This window comes from Monodon monoceros, unplaced genomic scaffold (genome assembly GCF_005190385.1).
Source record: "Monodon monoceros isolate NGI ecotype Baffin Bay Population unplaced genomic scaffold, NGI_Narwhal_1 Super_Scaffold_10, whole genome shotgun sequence".
NCBI classification, from domain to species: domain Eukaryota; kingdom Metazoa; phylum Chordata; class Mammalia; order Artiodactyla; family Monodontidae; genus Monodon; species Monodon monoceros.
This window is the reverse complement of record NW_021703766.1, coordinates 18,853,201-18,871,428: the sequence shown is the minus strand read 5'-3', so window position 1 is coordinate 18,871,428 and position 18,228 is coordinate 18,853,201. Positions and strand designations below refer to the sequence as shown.

The 18,228-nt window shown below is 49.7% G+C and overlaps 2 protein-coding genes across 2 annotated transcripts in view; both read right to left on the bottom strand.

Moving 5' to 3' along the window:
• ATP6V0D1 (ATPase H+ transporting V0 subunit d1) overlaps positions 1–7,709 on the bottom strand; it is a 38,095-nt gene extending 30,386 nt beyond the window's left edge. Inside the window, exon 1 of the mRNA XM_029201805.1 lies at positions 7,476–7,709. Within this exon, the coding sequence (XP_029057638.1) occupies positions 7,476–7,605 (130 nt within the window). The 5' untranslated portion in view covers positions 7,606–7,709. The remainder of the gene's footprint in view (positions 1–7,475) is intronic.
• Positions 7,710–8,416: 707 nt separating this feature from the next.
• Positions 8,417–10,920, bottom strand: AGRP (agouti related neuropeptide). The gene is made up of 3 exons (XM_029201816.1): positions 9,112–10,920; positions 8,862–8,953; positions 8,417–8,662 (listed from the first exon to the last, which is right to left on the bottom strand). The coding sequence occupies exons 1-3, from the start codon at positions 9,239–9,241 to the stop codon at positions 8,480–8,482; spliced, it is 405 nt and encodes a 134-aa protein (XP_029057649.1). The 5' UTR covers positions 9,242–10,920; the 3' UTR covers positions 8,417–8,479.
• Positions 10,921–18,228: the final 7,308 nt, after the last annotated feature.

Below are 18,228 nucleotides of genomic sequence, written 5' to 3'. Positions count from 1 at the left end.
CGGCTCCAGGCCCTGTGCTTACATGTCACTAACATTTCAGAGTGATCCTATTAATACTCTCATTGTGGGTTTCCCTGGTGGCATAGTGGTTGAGAATCCGCCTACCAATGCAGGGGACACAGGTTCGAGCCCTGGTCCGGGAGGATCCCACATGCCGCGGAGCAACAAAGCCCTCGCGCCACAACTACTAAGCCTGTGCTCTAGAGCCCGAGAGCCACAACTACTGAAGCCTGTGCGTCTAGAGCCCGTGCTCCGCAACAAGAGAAGCCCCCACAATAAGAAGCCCGTGCACCTCAATGAAGAGTAGCCCTGCTCACTTCAACTAGAGAAAGCCCGCATGCAGCAATGAAGACCCAATGCAGCCATAAATTAATTAATTAATTAATTTAAAAAATACTCTTGGGGCTTCCCTGGTGGCGCAGTGGTTAAGAGTCCGCCTGCCGATGCAGGGGTGACGGGTTCGTGCCCCGGTCTGGGAAGATCCCACATGCCGCGGAGCGGCTGGGCCCGTGAGCCATGGCCACTGAGCCTGTGCGTCCAGAGCCTGTGCTCCGCAATGGGAGAGGCCACAACAGTGAGAGGCCCGCGTACCGCAAAAAAAAAAAAAAAAACTCTCATTATGCAGCTGAGGATAAACCACTTGCCCAGGGTCACAAAGCTAGTAACAGGCTGAGCAGGGATTCATCAGTGAGTTGAGTTCATTGGTGAGCTCTGCTCTGTCTGTATGTTGTCTCTGCCCAACCACTCCATGCACTGCTGTCAGCTTCTAGCCCTGCTCTCCTCTGTACTCATTAAGGTCACCAATGACCTCTGAATGGCAAAACCAAATGAAGAACTGTCTGACTTTATTTCAATCTCTTGGTCATGTTTGTCAGTCACCACCCCCTTCTTTTTCTCTCTTGGGGCTACCAACCTCTCAGGGGATGCCTTTGCTCTTTCTGGCAGGACCATCTTTTGCCCTATCCTTGCTTAACGGAAGCCCTATGCGGGGAGGGTCTCATCTAGGGCCTCTACTCTTTTGATTCTATGCTCTCTCTTGGGGTCAGTGGCCACACTTCTACCCTGATTCCCCAAGCTCAGACCTCACACCTGAGCAGCAAAAGTAGTCTCCACATCTTCACTCAGATGGCTCACAGATCCCTCAATCCCATCTTCTCACTCTTTCTCCAACCTGTTCCTTCCACAGTCCACTATCATTTCACTTGCCACCTACACAGTTGCCTAAGCCAGAGAGGAGACATCAGCCTTGACTCTTCCTTCTTCCTCAGTCTCCTTATCCAACCCTCAAATCCTATCAACTCCTCTTCCTATAATCCCCACCCCCACCCCACAATGCTCCCTACCAATGCCTGAAGACAGGCTGCCATCATCTTCTCTGCCCTGGATTACTTATATAAGATTCTGCAGACTGTTCTTCCCACCTTCAGTGTGGCCCCGACCCCCAAAACACTTTTCAAACTGCAGGTACATTCTGAAGTACAAGTCCAGTAGTTTTACCCTCCCATCCCCTGCATTCAGGACAAAGCCCTTCTTGTGGTTTTTGCAATCCTTCAAAGCTGATCTCTTTCCAGCCACATTCCTGGCCATACTATAATTAGTGCTGAATAACTAACTGTGCCACTAACAGCTAATTAGTGCCACTCCTGGAGACACCATCTATGTTTGTATCTGCAGTTTGATGTGACTGGTGATTTGGCCAAGGCCAGCCAGGAGTCTCACTTTCCTCTTCCTATATGAGACTGTGTCTTGTGAAATAATGTTGAAATGCAGAAGGAAATGTTGTAATGAACAAAAGACAAGTGACTCAGAACAGAGAGGGATACAGTGTTCTGAAAGAACCAGCATATCACACATGTGAGCTCTTCAATCATAGTCCCTGAGCATCTAACTCACTGGCTGAGGAAAACAATCACTCGGGACCACCTAACTCACATGGAAGTTGAGAAGATCATAGGGTTCCTCCTTCTGAATGCTAAGCATATTTCTTTACAACAGGAAGGATATGTACTGAATGGTCCAAGTGTCAGGGGGAGCCCCCATTCCAAATTAGGAACTGGCATCTGGTACCCATCAGCTGAGTTACAGCTGCATAATCCAGCAAGCCATAGGCTTCTCTGTATTTTCCAAGTTTCTAAGTAAGAAGGGAGCTAATTCATAGAAAAATCCTAGGAATAATGACCAACTCAGCAACAGTGAGAAACCCCTGGACTCAGATTTTGGTCTCTAAATATCATTTTCCTATAAAAAGAATCAGGTCCCCTAAGAGAAACGATGACTCTAGGTCTGGGTCAACAAATGTACAAGATAACATTAGAATATATTGTCATCTCAGTAGTAAGGAAGGCTACAGGGTTATGTCAAAAAACTTATACAACAGGCAGCCTATTGTATAAGCTCCCACTGGCCAAAGGACAATTTGAGCACTGATAAAGTTAAAAGACTGAAGCACAACAAATATATTAAAATCCATAAGTGTGTTATGATACTAAACAAACAAAAAGAAGAACAAACAAACCTCATGAGTCATCTTTGGAGGATGTTGGAAAACCAACTCAAAATTTTGGAAGCTAGTAAATATGGGAAAGAATTAAGCATTTATCCTGCCTCTCCTATACAGACTGTATTTCAGGGTAACCAAGTAGTTGATTACTGGCAATTTCCAGGTATAGAAGTATTCAAGCTAGCAATTGCAGAAGGAAACATAAAATTAAAATATCACCATTTTGCAACCCCTAATGAAATAATGGTTCTAGGCAATAAATGTCAATGGTTCCTATGTCATAAAAAGGGAAACAACTAAAGAGAAACAACTCTCAATAGAAGCACAAATGTCATCTATTAAATATTGTTTAAAAAAAATAGAACCAGAATCTAATTAGGTCTTTAGATCTAACTATCAATTTACAGGAAAAACAAGGGACAGAGGAACACGTTAAACTATACAGGAGGGATATAATCAGCAAAGTAGAGATGGAAGGAAAATCTATAAATTAAAAGACCCAGCTTCTTCAGTAAATAAAAGGAAAAGTGAGACAGAAAACCTATATACTAAAAGACTTCTGATAGCATCAATCAATTGAAATATATGGATCATAATTGGACCCCACTTGAAACAAATTGTATTAAAAAATCGTTTGAGACAGACAAATCTAAACACGAAATGGATATTTGATGACATCAAAAACTATTGTTTCTTTTAAAGGAGGACTAATCGGATTGTGGTTGTTAAAAAAAAAAAAATCATGATCTTTTTTAGAAACACCAAAATATTTACAGCTGAAATGATATGCTGTCTGGGATTTACTTCAAAATAATTTGAGAGTGGGGGGATAAATGCAGCTATTACTGAAACAAGATTGATAACAACAAAAGTTGATCACTGTTGTAATTAGGTGATTATTACTTATAGGTTCGTTATACTATTCCCTCTAATTTGTATATGTTTAATGATTTCCATAATAAATAGTTTTAAAGAGAAAAGAGGAAAGGGGAAATTCTGCAGGGCAGGGCCAGAGTCTCACTCATACCTGTATTCCCAGCAGCCAGTCAGACAAATTAATAGCAATGCTTTTAGGCTGAAGCCAAGGTCAAAGCTAAGGGTTCAAGCTCAGAACTATGGTAATACCTGAAATACCTGCCTGGCTCTCTTATGAGGCACAGAAGCTGGCACACAGTAGGCCTTCAGGAAGCGTTTTTTGAATGAGCAAACGAAGACTTGAACATCGAATTAGCACGACATATGTTCCTCATGATCTGAAATACATTCACTTAGTCACATCCGACCACCTCAAATTCGGCAGGCCTCTGTGGAAGGTGGTGCCCCTGCCACCACTCTCTCTGCCTCCACACCCAGTGCTGAGGGGCCAGGGGCTTCCTCCCCTGGGCTCAGCCTGATGTTTTTAAACCAAGGGTCTGGGTTCCAAGCAGATTTGTGCTCTTGTCCCCCGCACCCTACCACCCAGGACTCCTTTTGGTCCCTCTGTTTGGCCCAACTATTTCTCCTTGTTATGCTGGTCGCTCTGCCCGAAATGTCCCCCACCCCACTCCACCCCATCCCTGGCCTAGCTCTCTGCACAGCTGGCTCCTCATTGTCCACACCTCAGCTCGAATATCCTTCCTCAGCAGGGCCTGAACCAGCCACACTCTCTACAGAAAGTTCCCCTCTGATTCTCTATCATTTCTCCACTGTCCCTTTCACAGGTAACACCCTTAATATGCAATTATATATTTCCTTTGCTTTAAAATAACAATAACTGCAGCTAGCACACTGACTCAGTACTTACCATGTGCCAAGTTCATGCTAAGTGTTTTACAGGGATTATCTTGTTTAGCTTTCACAACCACCCCATCAGTAAAGATACGTATCATTTTATTTATTATTATTTCCATTTTACGGATGATGAAACTCAGGAGAGAGCAGTTACATGGCCACAGAAACGTGCAGTAGTAAGCCCACATCTGTAACCGCTATGCTACACTGATCTCTTAATGTCTTCTGGCCCCACTGACCTCCACCCCCAGACTGTGAGGGTCAAGGGGAACATCATTCAACAAAGTACCTCAGACCCTACTGCTGTGCCTGGCATAAAAGAGGTGCTTTACAAGTATATGTGGAATGAGTGAAAACACTCAAAGTAATCCTGTATGATTTCTCTTTGTGTATCTCTGACCCACCTCCTCTTCCCCACAAGTCCCTAGCACAGGACCCAACTTCTAGAAGGTACTCAACACATCCAAAACACTCAGAGCTGAAAAGAGCTTTTGTGACCACCTAGCTCTGTCCCCTCAGTTCACCAAGGGCTAGGACCTTCTCCTACCTCTGAAAAGAGACAATCAAGCAAGATGGACAATGGAGGATACATGGACTTCAGTGGTCCTAAGAGGCTGAGTTCTAGCAAAAGAGGTCAGTAGCAGATGCCCTGATGGAGTAGAAGCCAAGAAGGAAGGCTACGGTGTGGTGGAGCGTCTATATGTACTTCCTGTACCTTGCAGAACAAATAAACACCCTCCACCCAAAGTCCTGAGCCTTCTGGAAACTGTTCCACTTCTAAAACATGTTCTTTGGAAACCTCATCATCTCAGGACACACCTACAGATTTCATAGGGACCACAGGCTTCCTTGGTCTCTCCTTCCCACCTCCCCCCCCCCCCCCCCCCCCCCTTTCCCTTTTCCCTGGAGATAAGGAAGCAAAAACACCCAGCAACAAAGGGCTGGAGGTCAGGCCTCTGGGGTGACCTTCAGGAGCAGAGAAGGCCTTTCTGTAGAGGACAAGTGGAGTTTCTGGTCAATCCTTCCTGCCTCTGGTTATCTCCAGCCCCTGAAAGTCCTGAGCATCTCCAGCCTAGAGTCCCAAGAATCTCAAACTCTGTGTTGACAGACTTCTAGGAAAGCAGCACAAACAAACACAAGAGCTGCAACTGGATGGAGGGGGACAACATTCTAGCCTAGCATGTCCACAAAGGGGTTCTAAGATGGGATGGTACTGGGTCTGGGCCTTAAAGGGTGGGAATCACTGGGTTTCACGGGAGTAAGAAGGAAGCAGAGAAAATGGCTAGTGCAAATAATACTGAAACGAGCTAACATTTACCTAGCACTTATTCTGTGCTTGGTGCTGAGTTAAGTGTTTTACACATAATAACTTGTTGACATCTCTCAACCTTGTGAGATAGGTGCTGTTAATGTGTCAGACGATGAACCCAAGACCCAGAGATGTTAAATAACTTGTCTAAAGTGATTCAGTAATTGGTGCGGCTGGGATTCAAAGTCAGATTTGAAAGCTCAAAGTCCACCACACAATGTGCACCAAAAGCTGGGGGATGGCTTGCATGAAGGAAAGGAACATGTGTGAAAGAGCGAGGGAATCCTGAATGTCACACTAAAGGGCTGGATGGTGATCCACAAGGGGACCATGTGTGAGCAGTGCTGTAGGAAGAATGGCTTAACATGTTTATGGGGGATTATGGAGCGTCTGCTGGGAAGATGGGAACCCCGTGCCCCCAGAAGCTCTACACGGGTGGGGTAGGAGGGCAGCAGGAGTGAGGAAAGCCTAGAAGAGAAACAAGTTTACCAAATGCCAGTTGGTAATCAATGGTGTCCGCATTCAGATTTATGCAAATAAAGATCTTCCTTCAGTCCCAATCAGTCCACAAAACTCCCATTAAATACCACTGTGTGCCAAGCCCTGCCCTGTGCAGCCTCTCTCTGTTTCTCCTCTGTTTGCCACAGTGAGGACAATGAGGTTGCTGTCAAGTTCCTACAACCCAGCACCCTAAAGTGCTCTCCTCTCCGTCCCCACCTCCACTCTCATAAGGGAGGTGAAAAACTTTTCTTGCACATTTATGTTAAAACCATAATGCCCACAATTGTATTTGAACTGCAGTAAGTTTTAAAACTTAAAGGTATTTATTTTCACATTACGGGTCCAATTTGCAAGGTACATAACTGTTTTTTTAACTGAGCTCACTTTTAACCTCAGTAAGTTTATGATGAGAAAATTTTCTCCAGAAGGCGAATCATCTGGCCATCTTCCCCCTCCAGCTACCAACCAGGAGGCTAGCAGTACCTCTGTTCGAGGATATAACCTGGAGGTCAGGGATGGGAACTCACAGCCCAGCCACTGTGCCCTTCACTATCACCTGGGGGGCGGCGGTGGGTAGCGGGAGGAGGAAGAGAAGACTGGAATCAGGGAAGTCTCTAATTCAGTAAATCTGATGCTGCGCCTCACAGAGTCAATTCCACTTTGGAGCTGTGTGTCCTGAGAAAAAGTGGAACTCAGCTTCTCACCATTCTTGTGCTAGGAAACCCTGTCTGAACAGGGTTTCCTCATGGAGCGAGTGGGAATTATTGTCAAATACAGGTGTATGAACTTCCCGACTTTCAGGGCTCTCCCAAACAGTGCCTTCAGAAGACCGCTCAGCCAGTGGATCGGCGATGGGAGGAAACTCTCGCTAAGCTGGCTCAGTAATTCCCCAGAAAGGCTCACTGCGCAGGCCAACGTGAAGACACAATGAGCCCAAAGCCCTTGGTGTATGTGCTGGGAGGGAAAGCCGGGGACTTTTCCGCTTAGCTTCCCTAAGCTTTGCCACGAGACAGCTCTCTGGCTACGTCAGGGTAAAGAGGCTTGTACGAGCACATCTCACACCAGCTAACCACTCCCGAGAGACCCTCTCTTCCAAACTACATGGTGGGCAGAACGGGGAAGAAGTGGCCCCAGCAGAGGCGAACCACTGCGGTTCTTAAAGCCTTGTTTGCGTTTGGGCCCACACGGAGCCGCAAATGGAGGTATATTCCCTTCCGGCGCACCCGCCATTAGCCCCCGGATTCCCAGCAGGCCTCTCAGGCCCGGATCCGGTTCCCCGACCTCTCAGGCCCTTCGAGAACCCCCAGCTTCTACTCCCAAACCTCAGAACCTTCAGGCCCGCGCCGGCCTCCCTGCCGGCCTTTCGAGGCCCCGCAGCCCGGCCCCGCGGCTCACCCTCGAGCGTCTCGCACTGAACCAGGTTGAGGTAGTCCGTCTGGCTGAGCACCCCGGCCTTCAGGCCGCGCACCAGTCCCTCCAAGTAGCCATTGTCCACGTTGAAGTAAAGCTCCGGGAAGAACGACATGGCTGCGGCGGGGGCGGCTGGACCGGAGGACCCGGACCTGCCGGCACGCAGCACAACTCCAAGATCAGCTGACGCGGCGCCCGCAGCGGGCTGTCAAGCGCATCAGGTGACGCGCAAGCGGCCCACGTGACCACAACGGGGCGGGGCTCTGAGCGGCGCCCGGCTTCCGGGTGGTTTCTCGCGGAACGGTTGCGCAGGTGTGGGCTGGGGACCGCCCACTGGCGCCTGCGCGCTGAGGGGAAGAGGGCCTCCTGCTCCTCGGCGGGAGCGGCTTGGAGTGTCCAAGGCCGACCGCGTGGTGGCGCCCGTGGCCGCGGGGATTCGATTGGGCCTTCACTCTAGATTTCCCGAGTCTGGTGCACGTGGTGCTGTGGCGGCCAGAGGAGTAAAGATGGGAGTGGGCGGCGCTTCTTATGCTTGGAAATATTCCAGACTGTTATCAGCCTTCCCCTGAAAGGAACTGAAGTCCGGTGAGGGGAAGGCTTCGCTGCGGGTCACGCGTCGAGTTAACGCAAGCAGGCCCTGGAACCTAATGTTTTGTTAGCCTGCTGGGAGCTACAGCTCCTATGCTGCGTTGCGCCCTCCCTTCCCCTCATTTATTATATAAGATTCTCAAGGGTAGGAGCGCGGCCCTCCTCTGCTTCTCCCAACGACGCCTGGCACTCTAAGAGCATGCATGTAAGTGACTCATGATGGGACAGCGCAGGCCCTGGGGTAGGGATGTGTGTGTGGTGTCTTGGCTTGGAGACACCTTTGCCCCTGCCATGACCTCCCCCCTCCGACGGTCACGTTCGAAATAACGCCACAACCCTGGGGTTGGTCCCATCCTTTATTGTCGCTCCCCTGCCCCAGCCCCGACCCCGACGTCGGCCAACTAGGTGCGGCTGCAGGGGTTCGCGGCAGTACCCAGCTTGCGGCAGTAGCAGAAGGCGTTGAAGAAACGGCAGTAGCACGTGGCACATGGGTCGCAGCATGGTACCTGGTGTCCCAGACAGGACTCGTGCAGCCTTACGCAGCGACGCGGGGAGCGCGGCTTGCGTCCTTCCGGATCTAGCACCTGCAGGGGTTGGGTAACATGGGCCTTCAGCGGCAGCTTCAGGGACCTGACCCAATCAAGGCGGGACGTCAGTGGAGCATGGGGAGGGATGGTCTGCAGTGTCACCCCAAGTGAGAGGGTCACCGAAGTGGAGATGGAGGTTGATGCCTGATCCCCCCACCCAGAGATTGTGGCCTCAGCCCTTTTCCTGAGCAGTTACCTCTGCCAAGGCCTTGGCCTCTGCCTCCTGCAGCAGAGCCTCTTCCACCTGTTCTGCCGTTGTCCTCTTCAGCGGGGGCTGCAGGCCCAGGCCTGGGACAGATGATGTGAGGACAGAAAACCCCATGCACAAGACACCCACCTCCCAGGCCTGGGATTGGGAAGGGGGAAAGAGGGCTCATACCAGGCAGAATAGTTAGTGGCCAGAGAGTGTCCAGGCCCCACCCATCCCCACCCCTGCCCACACTGACCTTGGAGCTCTGGGAACAAGGCTTGGTCAGGCCTTCCGATGCCCTCCAGGGGAGCCAAGCCCATCTGGGCCCCCTGCCCGGTGGGCATTGCCAGCAGCAGGGCACAACTCAGCAGCACTGTGGTCAGCATGGCCTGGCTCAGCAGGAAGACCCACCACTTAGTCCCTCTTCATCCCTAGAACACCCTCTAGGTGCCCTATCCCAGACAGAAGACCCCTAGAGAGTAGGAGTCTCTGCCCAACCTGAGGACTTACCTCTGCTTGCTGGATCCTTGCCCCAAGAGTTCCTGGCCACCCCATGCCCTCGGTTTATATGGCAGGGTCTAATGAAGGGCCCACACGTGACTGCTCCCTGCAGCCAGGGCATGAGGGCGCCCCCCCAGACGGTGGGGGCACAGTTCAGGCCTCTCTCACTGGAACCTGGGCTCTATAAGAGGGGTACCCATCTCCAGTTTGGAGTGAGGTCTCCAGGAACCAATCAAAGTTTGGGAACAAGATAGGGTGCCCAGGGCCCCCACATTCATTCCCCGGGACAGGGACCTGGGAAATGGGGATGGGTAGGCTGGAGCCATTAGCAATAACAAGGAAGGCGGCCCTGAACACTTAATTTAATTTGTGGCCCCGGAGATGCTCATTCAGACCCTACGCATGGCATGTTCCCTTTGCTTCCAGGAACTTGGGTCAAGGGCATTGGAGGGGGTGATGGGCCAGTGACCAGAGCGGGGTGGGGTTGGGGTGGAGACCTAGACCCTGGGTTTTTGAGGGGAGAGAGGGGAGGGGAGAAGCCCACTTAGCCAAAAGCAGGCCCTCTGCCTCCATCTCTGGCCCTACCTCTCCTCCCCCTTCTTCCTCCAGGCTTCTCCAAAACCCCAGCCCTGCTCCTGCCCCCGCACCCTTTTCTGCCTGGGGTTCCTGGAAGCCAAGGTGGCCGAACGGACTGTTCCCTGGGTGGACGAGGAGCTTCAAAGTAAAAAGCTTTCAGGCCGCCTGCCTCATTAGTGCTAATGGCTGCTCCTTTCCGCCCGGCGTTGTCAGGCCTGTGCCCACGCCTGGCCTCATCAGCACGGGGCAGATGTGAGGACCGCCCTTTCACAGAGATGGTGGGACACACAGGACCCCACCTGCCCCAGCCTTCCCTCACCGGCCCCGCCAAGGGCACTTTATTACACACTTGCCACTTGGGGATGGGGATGCAGGCTGAGTCAGCTTCCAGGACTCAATATACAAGCAGCTGGCCCAAGACAGCTGAAGGAGGATGTAGAGGCTGTTGGGGCTATTCTGACCAGGGCGAGGCCTGAGGAAGTCCTTCCAGAAAGCACTTGGAAACCATAGGTTATCATCTGGCAGCTTCTGGCCTGGTGTCAACACAGCAATTGGTCTTGGGGAGAGAGTTGTGTGGAGAGGGGCGCTCTGCAGAGGGTGAGCCTGTGGCAGTCTTCTTCCACAGATGGGCATTGATGTCTGTTCTGGGATCAGGCTGGCATTGGACTCGCTTGTGGTTGGCCCAGGGTAACAGTCCTAGGAGCTCAGAGGGTCACCTACTATGGCCCAGGGGAGGAGCAGGGGAGTGAGGGAAAGCCCCTCTGGGGAGGTAGTCCATGGATAATCCAACAAAGGGCCAGTCCCCATTTCTCCCCCGGGAATGGTGCTGGCTGTTTTGGTGACTCTGTCACAAAGCAGACCTGGTGTCAAGGCCTCCCTGGCAACTGACATTAACCTTTGTTTCCCAGAAGCCATAGCTGGGCTCAGTGGCCCACCCCAGGGGTTTCTTATAGTGGTGCAGGGTGAAGGTATCAGGCATCCAGGTGTGCCCCCATCTTGGTTGGGCCACATGGAGCTCAGGAAGGGTAATACATCAAATGTACCCGAGACATTTTCCCCAAATCTTTATGCCCTGGCCCCATCCTTGGAGGTTCTGGCTGAAGAGATGGTGGTAAGGAGCAGGGACTGTGTGAGTATTTTGGCAGGGTGCCCCAGGTGAGGTGAGGCGGGGGCTCTGAGCACCTGGCTGAGCCTGGTCAGCGCTCATGCTAAGGACAGCTCTTCATCTTGGAACGGGGGTGCTCCTGCCAGCTAGGCCCTTAGTGTCTTTGCTCACCTACAGATCAGTGGCTATCTTCACTTGGGTGTGTGAACACAGGTGTATTGGCCCCATCCATGGACAGCAGGGGCTGCCAAGGTCCCTGATTGGATCCAGTGGGGAAGACAGTCAAGAAAACCAACAACCAAAGTGGAATAGTGGGACTTCCCTGGTGGTTCAGGGAAGGCTCTGCGCTTCCACTGCAGGGGGCATGGGTTCGATCCCTGGTCGGGGAACTAAGAGCCCACATCCTGCGCATCGTGGCCAAAAAAACAAAAAGAAAAAAAACACAGTGGAAAGACCAAAGAAATATAAACATTGGATATTTGATGACATTAAGGAATAACTGTTAACTTTTTTAGTTGTGATAATGGTATTGTAGTCATGTTTTTTTTAAAAAAAATATTCTTTTAGAGAAAAATGATATATTTACTGATAAAATTATATGAAATATGGTATTTGCCTCAAAATAATCTGAAGTAGGGGGGATAGCAGGAGGTGATATAGATGAAACAGAATTTTTCATGAGCTGGTAATTGTTGAAGCTGGGTGGTGAGTACATGGGCTTTGTTATCCTAATACTGCTACTTTTGTATATGTTTGAAATTTTCCATAATAAAACATTTGTTTATGCCCCTTCCTACCCCACCCAGCTGCCCTCCCATCACCACTGAATTGGCCCAAAACACAGCCTATGGGTTTCTTGTTATAACTCTGTATCTCTATCTATATGTCTATCTGTGAATTGTAAATCTGTATTTAAAGTTAATTTTCCATTGGTTTATCAAATTTTATTAATCTTTGCCAATAATCAGTCTTTGGCTTGATTTACCAAATTTTGTTACAATTAAGTTTCTGCCTTCCCATCATTTTCTATTTTCCTAGCATTTGTTGATCCTTATGTTTATCTTTCTTCCTTTTTTTTTTGGCGGTACGCGGGCCTCTCACTGTTGTGGCCTCTCCCATTGCGGAGCACAGGCTCCGGACGCGCAGGCTCAGCGGACATGGCTCACAGGCCCAGCCGCTCCGCAGCATGTGGGATCCTCCCAGACCAGGGCACGAACCCGTGTCCCCTGCATCGGCAGGCGGACTCTCAACCACTGCGCCACCAGGGAAGCCCTTCCCTTTTTAAAAAAAAGAAATTTATTTATTTTTGGCTGCATTGGGTCTTCATTGCTGCCTGTGGGCTTTCTCTAGTTGAGGTGAGTGGGGGCTTCTCTTCACTGCGGTGCACGGGTTTCTCATTGCGGTGGCTTCTCTTGTTGCGGAGCACGGGCTCTAGGTGCGCGGGCTTCAGAAGTTGTGGCGCGCAGGCTCAGTAGTTGTGGCACACGGGCTTAGTTGCTCCACGGCATGTGGGATCTTCCTGGACTCGGGATTGAACCCGTGTTCCTTGCATTGGAAGGCGGATTCTTAACCACTGCGCCACCAGAGAAGTCCCTATCTTTCTTCCTGATGAACACAGTTGCCTACACCTAGTAGTCTATAAAAGGCTCCTCAGGACCCCTTTCCATTTGCTAAGTACAAACACTGCGTGAGTGATTTTTTGGGTCTGGAACTGGCCTGATGTTCCCAGGACAATGCTTTCTGGCAGAAAGACCTTCAGAAATGTGCGGCATGTTCTGGGTGGAGGATTTGGCAGACCTGGGAGGATACAAAGCCTACTTCGTAAGGCTGAGGTTGGACCCCAAGCATAGGGACCCTGACTTCAAGGAGGAGAAGGGGGGGAGTGTGGATGCTCTGTGCCAAAGATCAAGTGTGGGGACAAGGAGGGATGCTTGATCCCTACCCCTCCTCCTCTTTTTCCTCCAGCAAGGTAGTTCTCACCCAAGGGTGCTGTTCCTGCTTTGTCCCACAGGGGGCAGCAGAGCACCCACTGGCTCTCCTAATCCAGCTTCATCCTTTTTTTAAAAAACATATTTTTATTTAAATTTATTTATTTATTAATTTATTTTTGGCAGCATTGGGTTTTCGTTGCCGCGCGCGGGCCTTTCTCTAGTTGCAGTGAGCAGGGGCTGCTCTTCGTTGCGGTGCTCAGGCTTGTCAATGCAGTGGCTTCTCGTTGCAGAGCATGGACTCTAGGCACGTGGGCTTCAGTAGTTGTGGCACGCGGGCTCAGTAGCTGTGGCTTGAGGGCTCTAGAGCGCAGGCTCAGTAGTTGTGGCGCATGGGCTTAGCTGCTCTGCGGCATGTGGGATCTTCCCGGACCAGGGCTCGAACCTGTGTCTCCTGCATTGGCAGGTGGATTCTTAACCACTGCGCCACGAGGGAAGCCCTAGCTTCATTCTGATAGGTGGATCCTCACCCAGCACGCTGTCCCTGGCGCCATGGTTCATCTGTAGGACTTCCAAAAGCCAGAGGTTGCTTGGAGATGTGCAGCCCCCTCATTAATCCAGGGAGGGGAGCAGGATGGAAGGGGGTTATCCCAGGCTGGTGTATATATATATATTTAACATCTTTATTAGAGTATAATTGCTTTACAATGGTGTTAGTTTCTGCTTTATAACAAAGTGAATCAGTTATACATATACATATGTTCCCATATCTATATTTTTTTTGATTGAATATAGTTGACTCAGAATGTTGTGTTAGCTTCTGGTGTACAGCAAAGTGATTCAGTTATACATATATATGTTCTTTTTCATATTATTTTCCATTATGGTTCATTACAGGATATTGAATATAGTTCCCTGTGCTATATAATAGGACCTTGTTGTTTATCCATTCTATGTATAATAGTTTGCATCTGCTAGTCCCAACCTCCCAATCAGCCCTCCCCCCTCCCCCGCTTGGCAACTACAAGTCTGTTCTCTATGTCTGGGAGTCTGTTTTTGTTTCATAGATAAGTTCATTTGTGTCATATTTTAGATTCCACATATAAGCGATATCATATGGTATTTGTCTTTCTCTTTCTTACTTTGCTTAGTATGATAATCTCTAGGTCCATCTATGTAGCTGCAAATGGCATTATTTCATTCTTTTCATGGCTGAGTAATATTCCATTGTGTGTGTGTGTATATATATATATATATACACACACACACCCCACATCTTTAACCATTCATCTGTCAATGGACATTTAGGTTGTTTCCATGTCTTGATTATTGTGAATAGTGCTGCTATGAACATAGGGGTGCTTGTATCTTTTCGAATTATAGTTTTGTCCACATATATGCCCAGTAGTGGGATTCCCGGATCACATGGCAACTCTATTTTTAGTTTTTTGAGGAACCTCCATACTGTTCTCCATAGTGGCTGCACCAATTTACTTTCCCACCAACAGCATAGGAGGGTTCCCTTTTCTCCACACCCTCTCCAGCATTTGTTATTTGCAGACTTTTTTAAAAAAATAAATTTATTTATTTTATTTATTTATTTTTGGCTGCATTGGGTCTTCGTTGCTGTGCGCGGGCTTTCTCTAGTTGCAGCGAGCAGGGGCTACTCTTCGTTGTGGTGTGTGGGCTTCAGTAGTTGTGGCACGTGGGCTCAGTAGTTGTGGCTCGCGGGCTCTAGAGCGCAGACTCAGTAGTTGTGGCACACGGGTTTAGTTGCTCCGCGGCATGTGGGATCTTCCCCGACCAGGGCTTGAACCTGTGTCCCCTGCATTGGCAGGAGGATTCTTAACCACTGCACCACCAGGAAAGTCCCTGCAGACTTTTTAATGATGGCCATTCTGACCAGTGTGAGGTGGTACCTCACTGTAGTTTTGATTTGCATTTCTCTAATAATTAGCAATGCTGAGCATCTTTTCATGTCACATTGGCCACCTGTATGTCTTCTTGGGAGAAAAGTCTACTTAGGTCTTCCAGGCTGGTGTCTCTTAAGCCCTCAGCTGGAGGGGGTCCCACTGTGATCAGGACCCCCTAGGTGGGAGAGTCATGTTTGTTGCATGAATGCCAGTGCTTGCCATTCTCCCATTCATTTGAGAACTATTTGAGCACATGCTGCATGACGAGCACTATGCCAAGGGGTCTATACTTCAAGGTTTGGTCAGAGGCCGTGGCGACCTGAAGCTCCTGATTTCTGGGGTCAGCCAGGCTTCATGGGCTTGCCTGTTGCCAATGAAAGGGTAGGCTGGGGTCAAGCCAGGGAGAGCAGAGCATGGTGCAGGGCCAGCTGGTGGATGGAACAGCCCTTCCCCTGACTGTAAGGGGGCTCAGGCCCAGAGACACTCCTTCCCCCTCGGGCCTTGCTCTAACTCCCTCTTCCTCTCCCCCCACAGGCCTCCTCTTCAGTGCTGGTAATGGGCCCTTTATTGGGGTCCCCAGAACACCTGGGCTGTGGCTGGAGTGCTCAGATGAAATTTCACAAAAGGGACAGGGAAAACAAATAGGCCCAGCCAATCTGACTCATAGGATGTGACTTGCAGTTTGGATTCATGGGCCCCTCCAAGGCGGCAAAGGCCATCCTAAACGCCAACTTCAACCCATTCTAAAGACATCTACAACCCCTAGGGTCCAAATCTTCAGACATCCAGAGAGGTAACCAGTCCCTCCTCCTGCCTGTCAGGTCCTACTTTTCTGGGTGAAATCTTCAGTTTCTGGAGGCGTTGCAGGACCCTACCTTCTGCCACAGGGTATCCATGCCCTTAATATGTCCAAAGCAGGACATCAGCACCCACACTCACAGGAAACCCACCAAAGTGGTGCAGAGCTTGTTCCATTCCAAGTGATAAGAGGACTCTTGGGTATAACAGAATTTCTGGGGAGTGAAATTGAGTCCCCAGCAACCCTCCACAGAGGCATGGCACTGTTGGGCTAGGGAGAGGCACTTGGGATGTCCCCTAAATTGTTTCTAATCCATCCCCATAGAATGGAGCAACCTGACTCCGTGAGGACGTTCAGTGGCTCAGCTGGAGCCCCAGGAACAAAGGTGTTTGCACAACAAGAACCACTGGACTGTCTGGAAATGACTCTCAACCTAGAAACTGCTCTTCCTGCTAAAGACCCAGGAGTTCTCAACCTGCTCATCCCTGCCACTCATGTTCTGTGCAAGTAAGAAGAGAGGCTACAGGAACTCTGGACATAGGCAAAATGGTACAGCCTAGGACTCCCCTGGTGGCACAGTGGTTAAGAATCTGCCTGCCAATGCAGGGGACACAGGTTTGAGCTCTGGTCCAGAAGGATTCCACATGCCGCGGAACAACTAAACCCATGCAGCACAACTACTGAGCCTGCGCTCTAGAGCCCACGAGCCACAACTACTGAAGCCCACGCGCCTAGAGCCCGTGCTCAGCAACAAGAGAAGCCACCGCAATGAGAAGCCCGCGCACCACAACGAAGAGTAGCCCCCACTTGCCGCAACTAGAGAAAGCCCCTGTGCAGCAACGAAGACCCAATGCAGCCAAATAAATAAATAAAAAGATACAACCTAGGGTAATCGGCACAGAGGTGAGATAAGAGGGTACCTGGCTTGACAGGTTCAAGGTGAGCTGAAGGTCAGCTCAAGAAAGGAGAGAGAGCTGCAGCTGCTCCCAAAGTTCTCTGGACTCACTCCTTTCTGTTTTTACCCCTCCTCATCTCCTATGCCTCCAGCTACAAAGAAGGTCTAGGAGTTGGAGGTATGGGAGCTGGGAGGGGAATGAGTCCTGTGGGGGAGCCGTCATCTGGGGGTGTTGGATGGAAAGGATAACCTTCCAGCTTAAACCAGTCCCCCTGGGCGCAGTTCTCACCCAGGAACCAAGCCTTTGCCCATATGGGAGAAAGAGCTCATAGGGTGGCCCCTGCCAGCAACCCCACTTTTGCCCCTGTAGGCCCTGCATAAACTATCTCCACAAAGCCCTGGGTAGGAGTCCTCCTCCCCAACTCTAGCCAAAGCCAGACTTTGTGTCAGGATCTGTCATAGAGGTAAGTTTTCCTCTCTGCCTCATCCCTTTACCTGCTACAAGTTTACCCAGTGCCCCATAGCAAGACTCCCAGTCCATATGTTTAACTCTCAGTAGAACATGTAACTAAACATTATCATCCCCGTTTTACAGATCAGAAAGCTTTAAGTGACTTAGCTTTGATTACTCAGCTAAAAAGGGGTTGACCTGCTTTCCCTCCTTCCTCGCACGGCCCAGGGTATGTTTTAGAGCTGGAGAAGAGGCATGGTTGGTGTGTGTGTGTGTGTGTGTGTGGGCACGCGTGCGTGCGCCTCGGGGACAGGGCTCAGCCCTAACGTGTCTCCCCACACACACCTTCTGCCTGTGGGAATCTGTCACCCACCCACAGAGCTCCCAGGGGTACAAAGACAAAATTAAGCAGCTGCTCCAGTGCGCTCAGTTGGCTGGTAGAGCTGTGCTGAGTGTCCTTATGCTTGTGGCCACATTTCTAAGTAGCCCACGAATCAAAGAAGAAATCACAAAGGAAACTAGAAATGTTTCAAACTGAATGATAATGAAATACATCAAAACTTAATGGGATGCAGCTAAAGCAATGCATATTTAAGTGGATATATTAGAAAAGAAAAATGGTTGAAAATTAACTACATAAGATTCTTCAAGTGGGGTGAAAACATTTTCAATAAACAGGGTGGGAGCAAGTGACTGTTTTACCTGTACTTTGCAGCCTTCACAAAAATTAATTTGAGATGGATCATCAACATAATTGTGAAGGCAAAACAAATAAAGATTCTAGGGAAAAAAACCACTATCTTCATAACCTTGGAGTAGGTAAAGATTTCTTAAATAAGACAAAGTGCTAACCATCAAAGACTGATAAATTTGACTTCATTAAAACTAAGAACTTGGACTTCCCTGGTGGCGCAGTGGTTAAGAATCCACCTGCCAATGCAGGGGACACGGGTTCAAGCCCTGGTCTGGAAAGATCCCACATGCCGCGGAGCAGCTAAGCCCGTGCGCTACAACTACTGAAGCCCATGCTACCCAGAGCCTGTGCGCCGCAACTACTGAGCCTGCAGGCCTAGAGCCCATGCTCTGCAACAAGAAAAGCTACCGCAGTGAGAAGCCCGCACACCACGATGAAGAGTAGCCCCTGCTCGCTGCAACTAGAGAAAGCCTGCACGCAGCAACAAAGACCCAATGCAGCCAAATAAATA

Excerpts from the sequence above, each read along its gene's own strand:
- AGRP (XM_029201816.1), bottom strand. The coding sequence starts at position 9,241 with ATGCTGACCACAGTGCTGCTGAGTTGTGCCCTGCTGCTGGCAATGCCC. Across the intron at positions 8,954-9,111 it reads CTTGTTCCCAGAGCTCCAAG|GCCTGGGCCTGCAGCCCCCG; the intron begins GTCAGTGTGGGC and ends CATCTGTCCCAG. Across the intron at positions 8,663-8,861 it reads AGGCCAAGGCCTTGGCAGAG|GTGCTAGATCCGGAAGGACG; the intron begins GTAACTGCTCAG and ends CAACCCCTGCAG.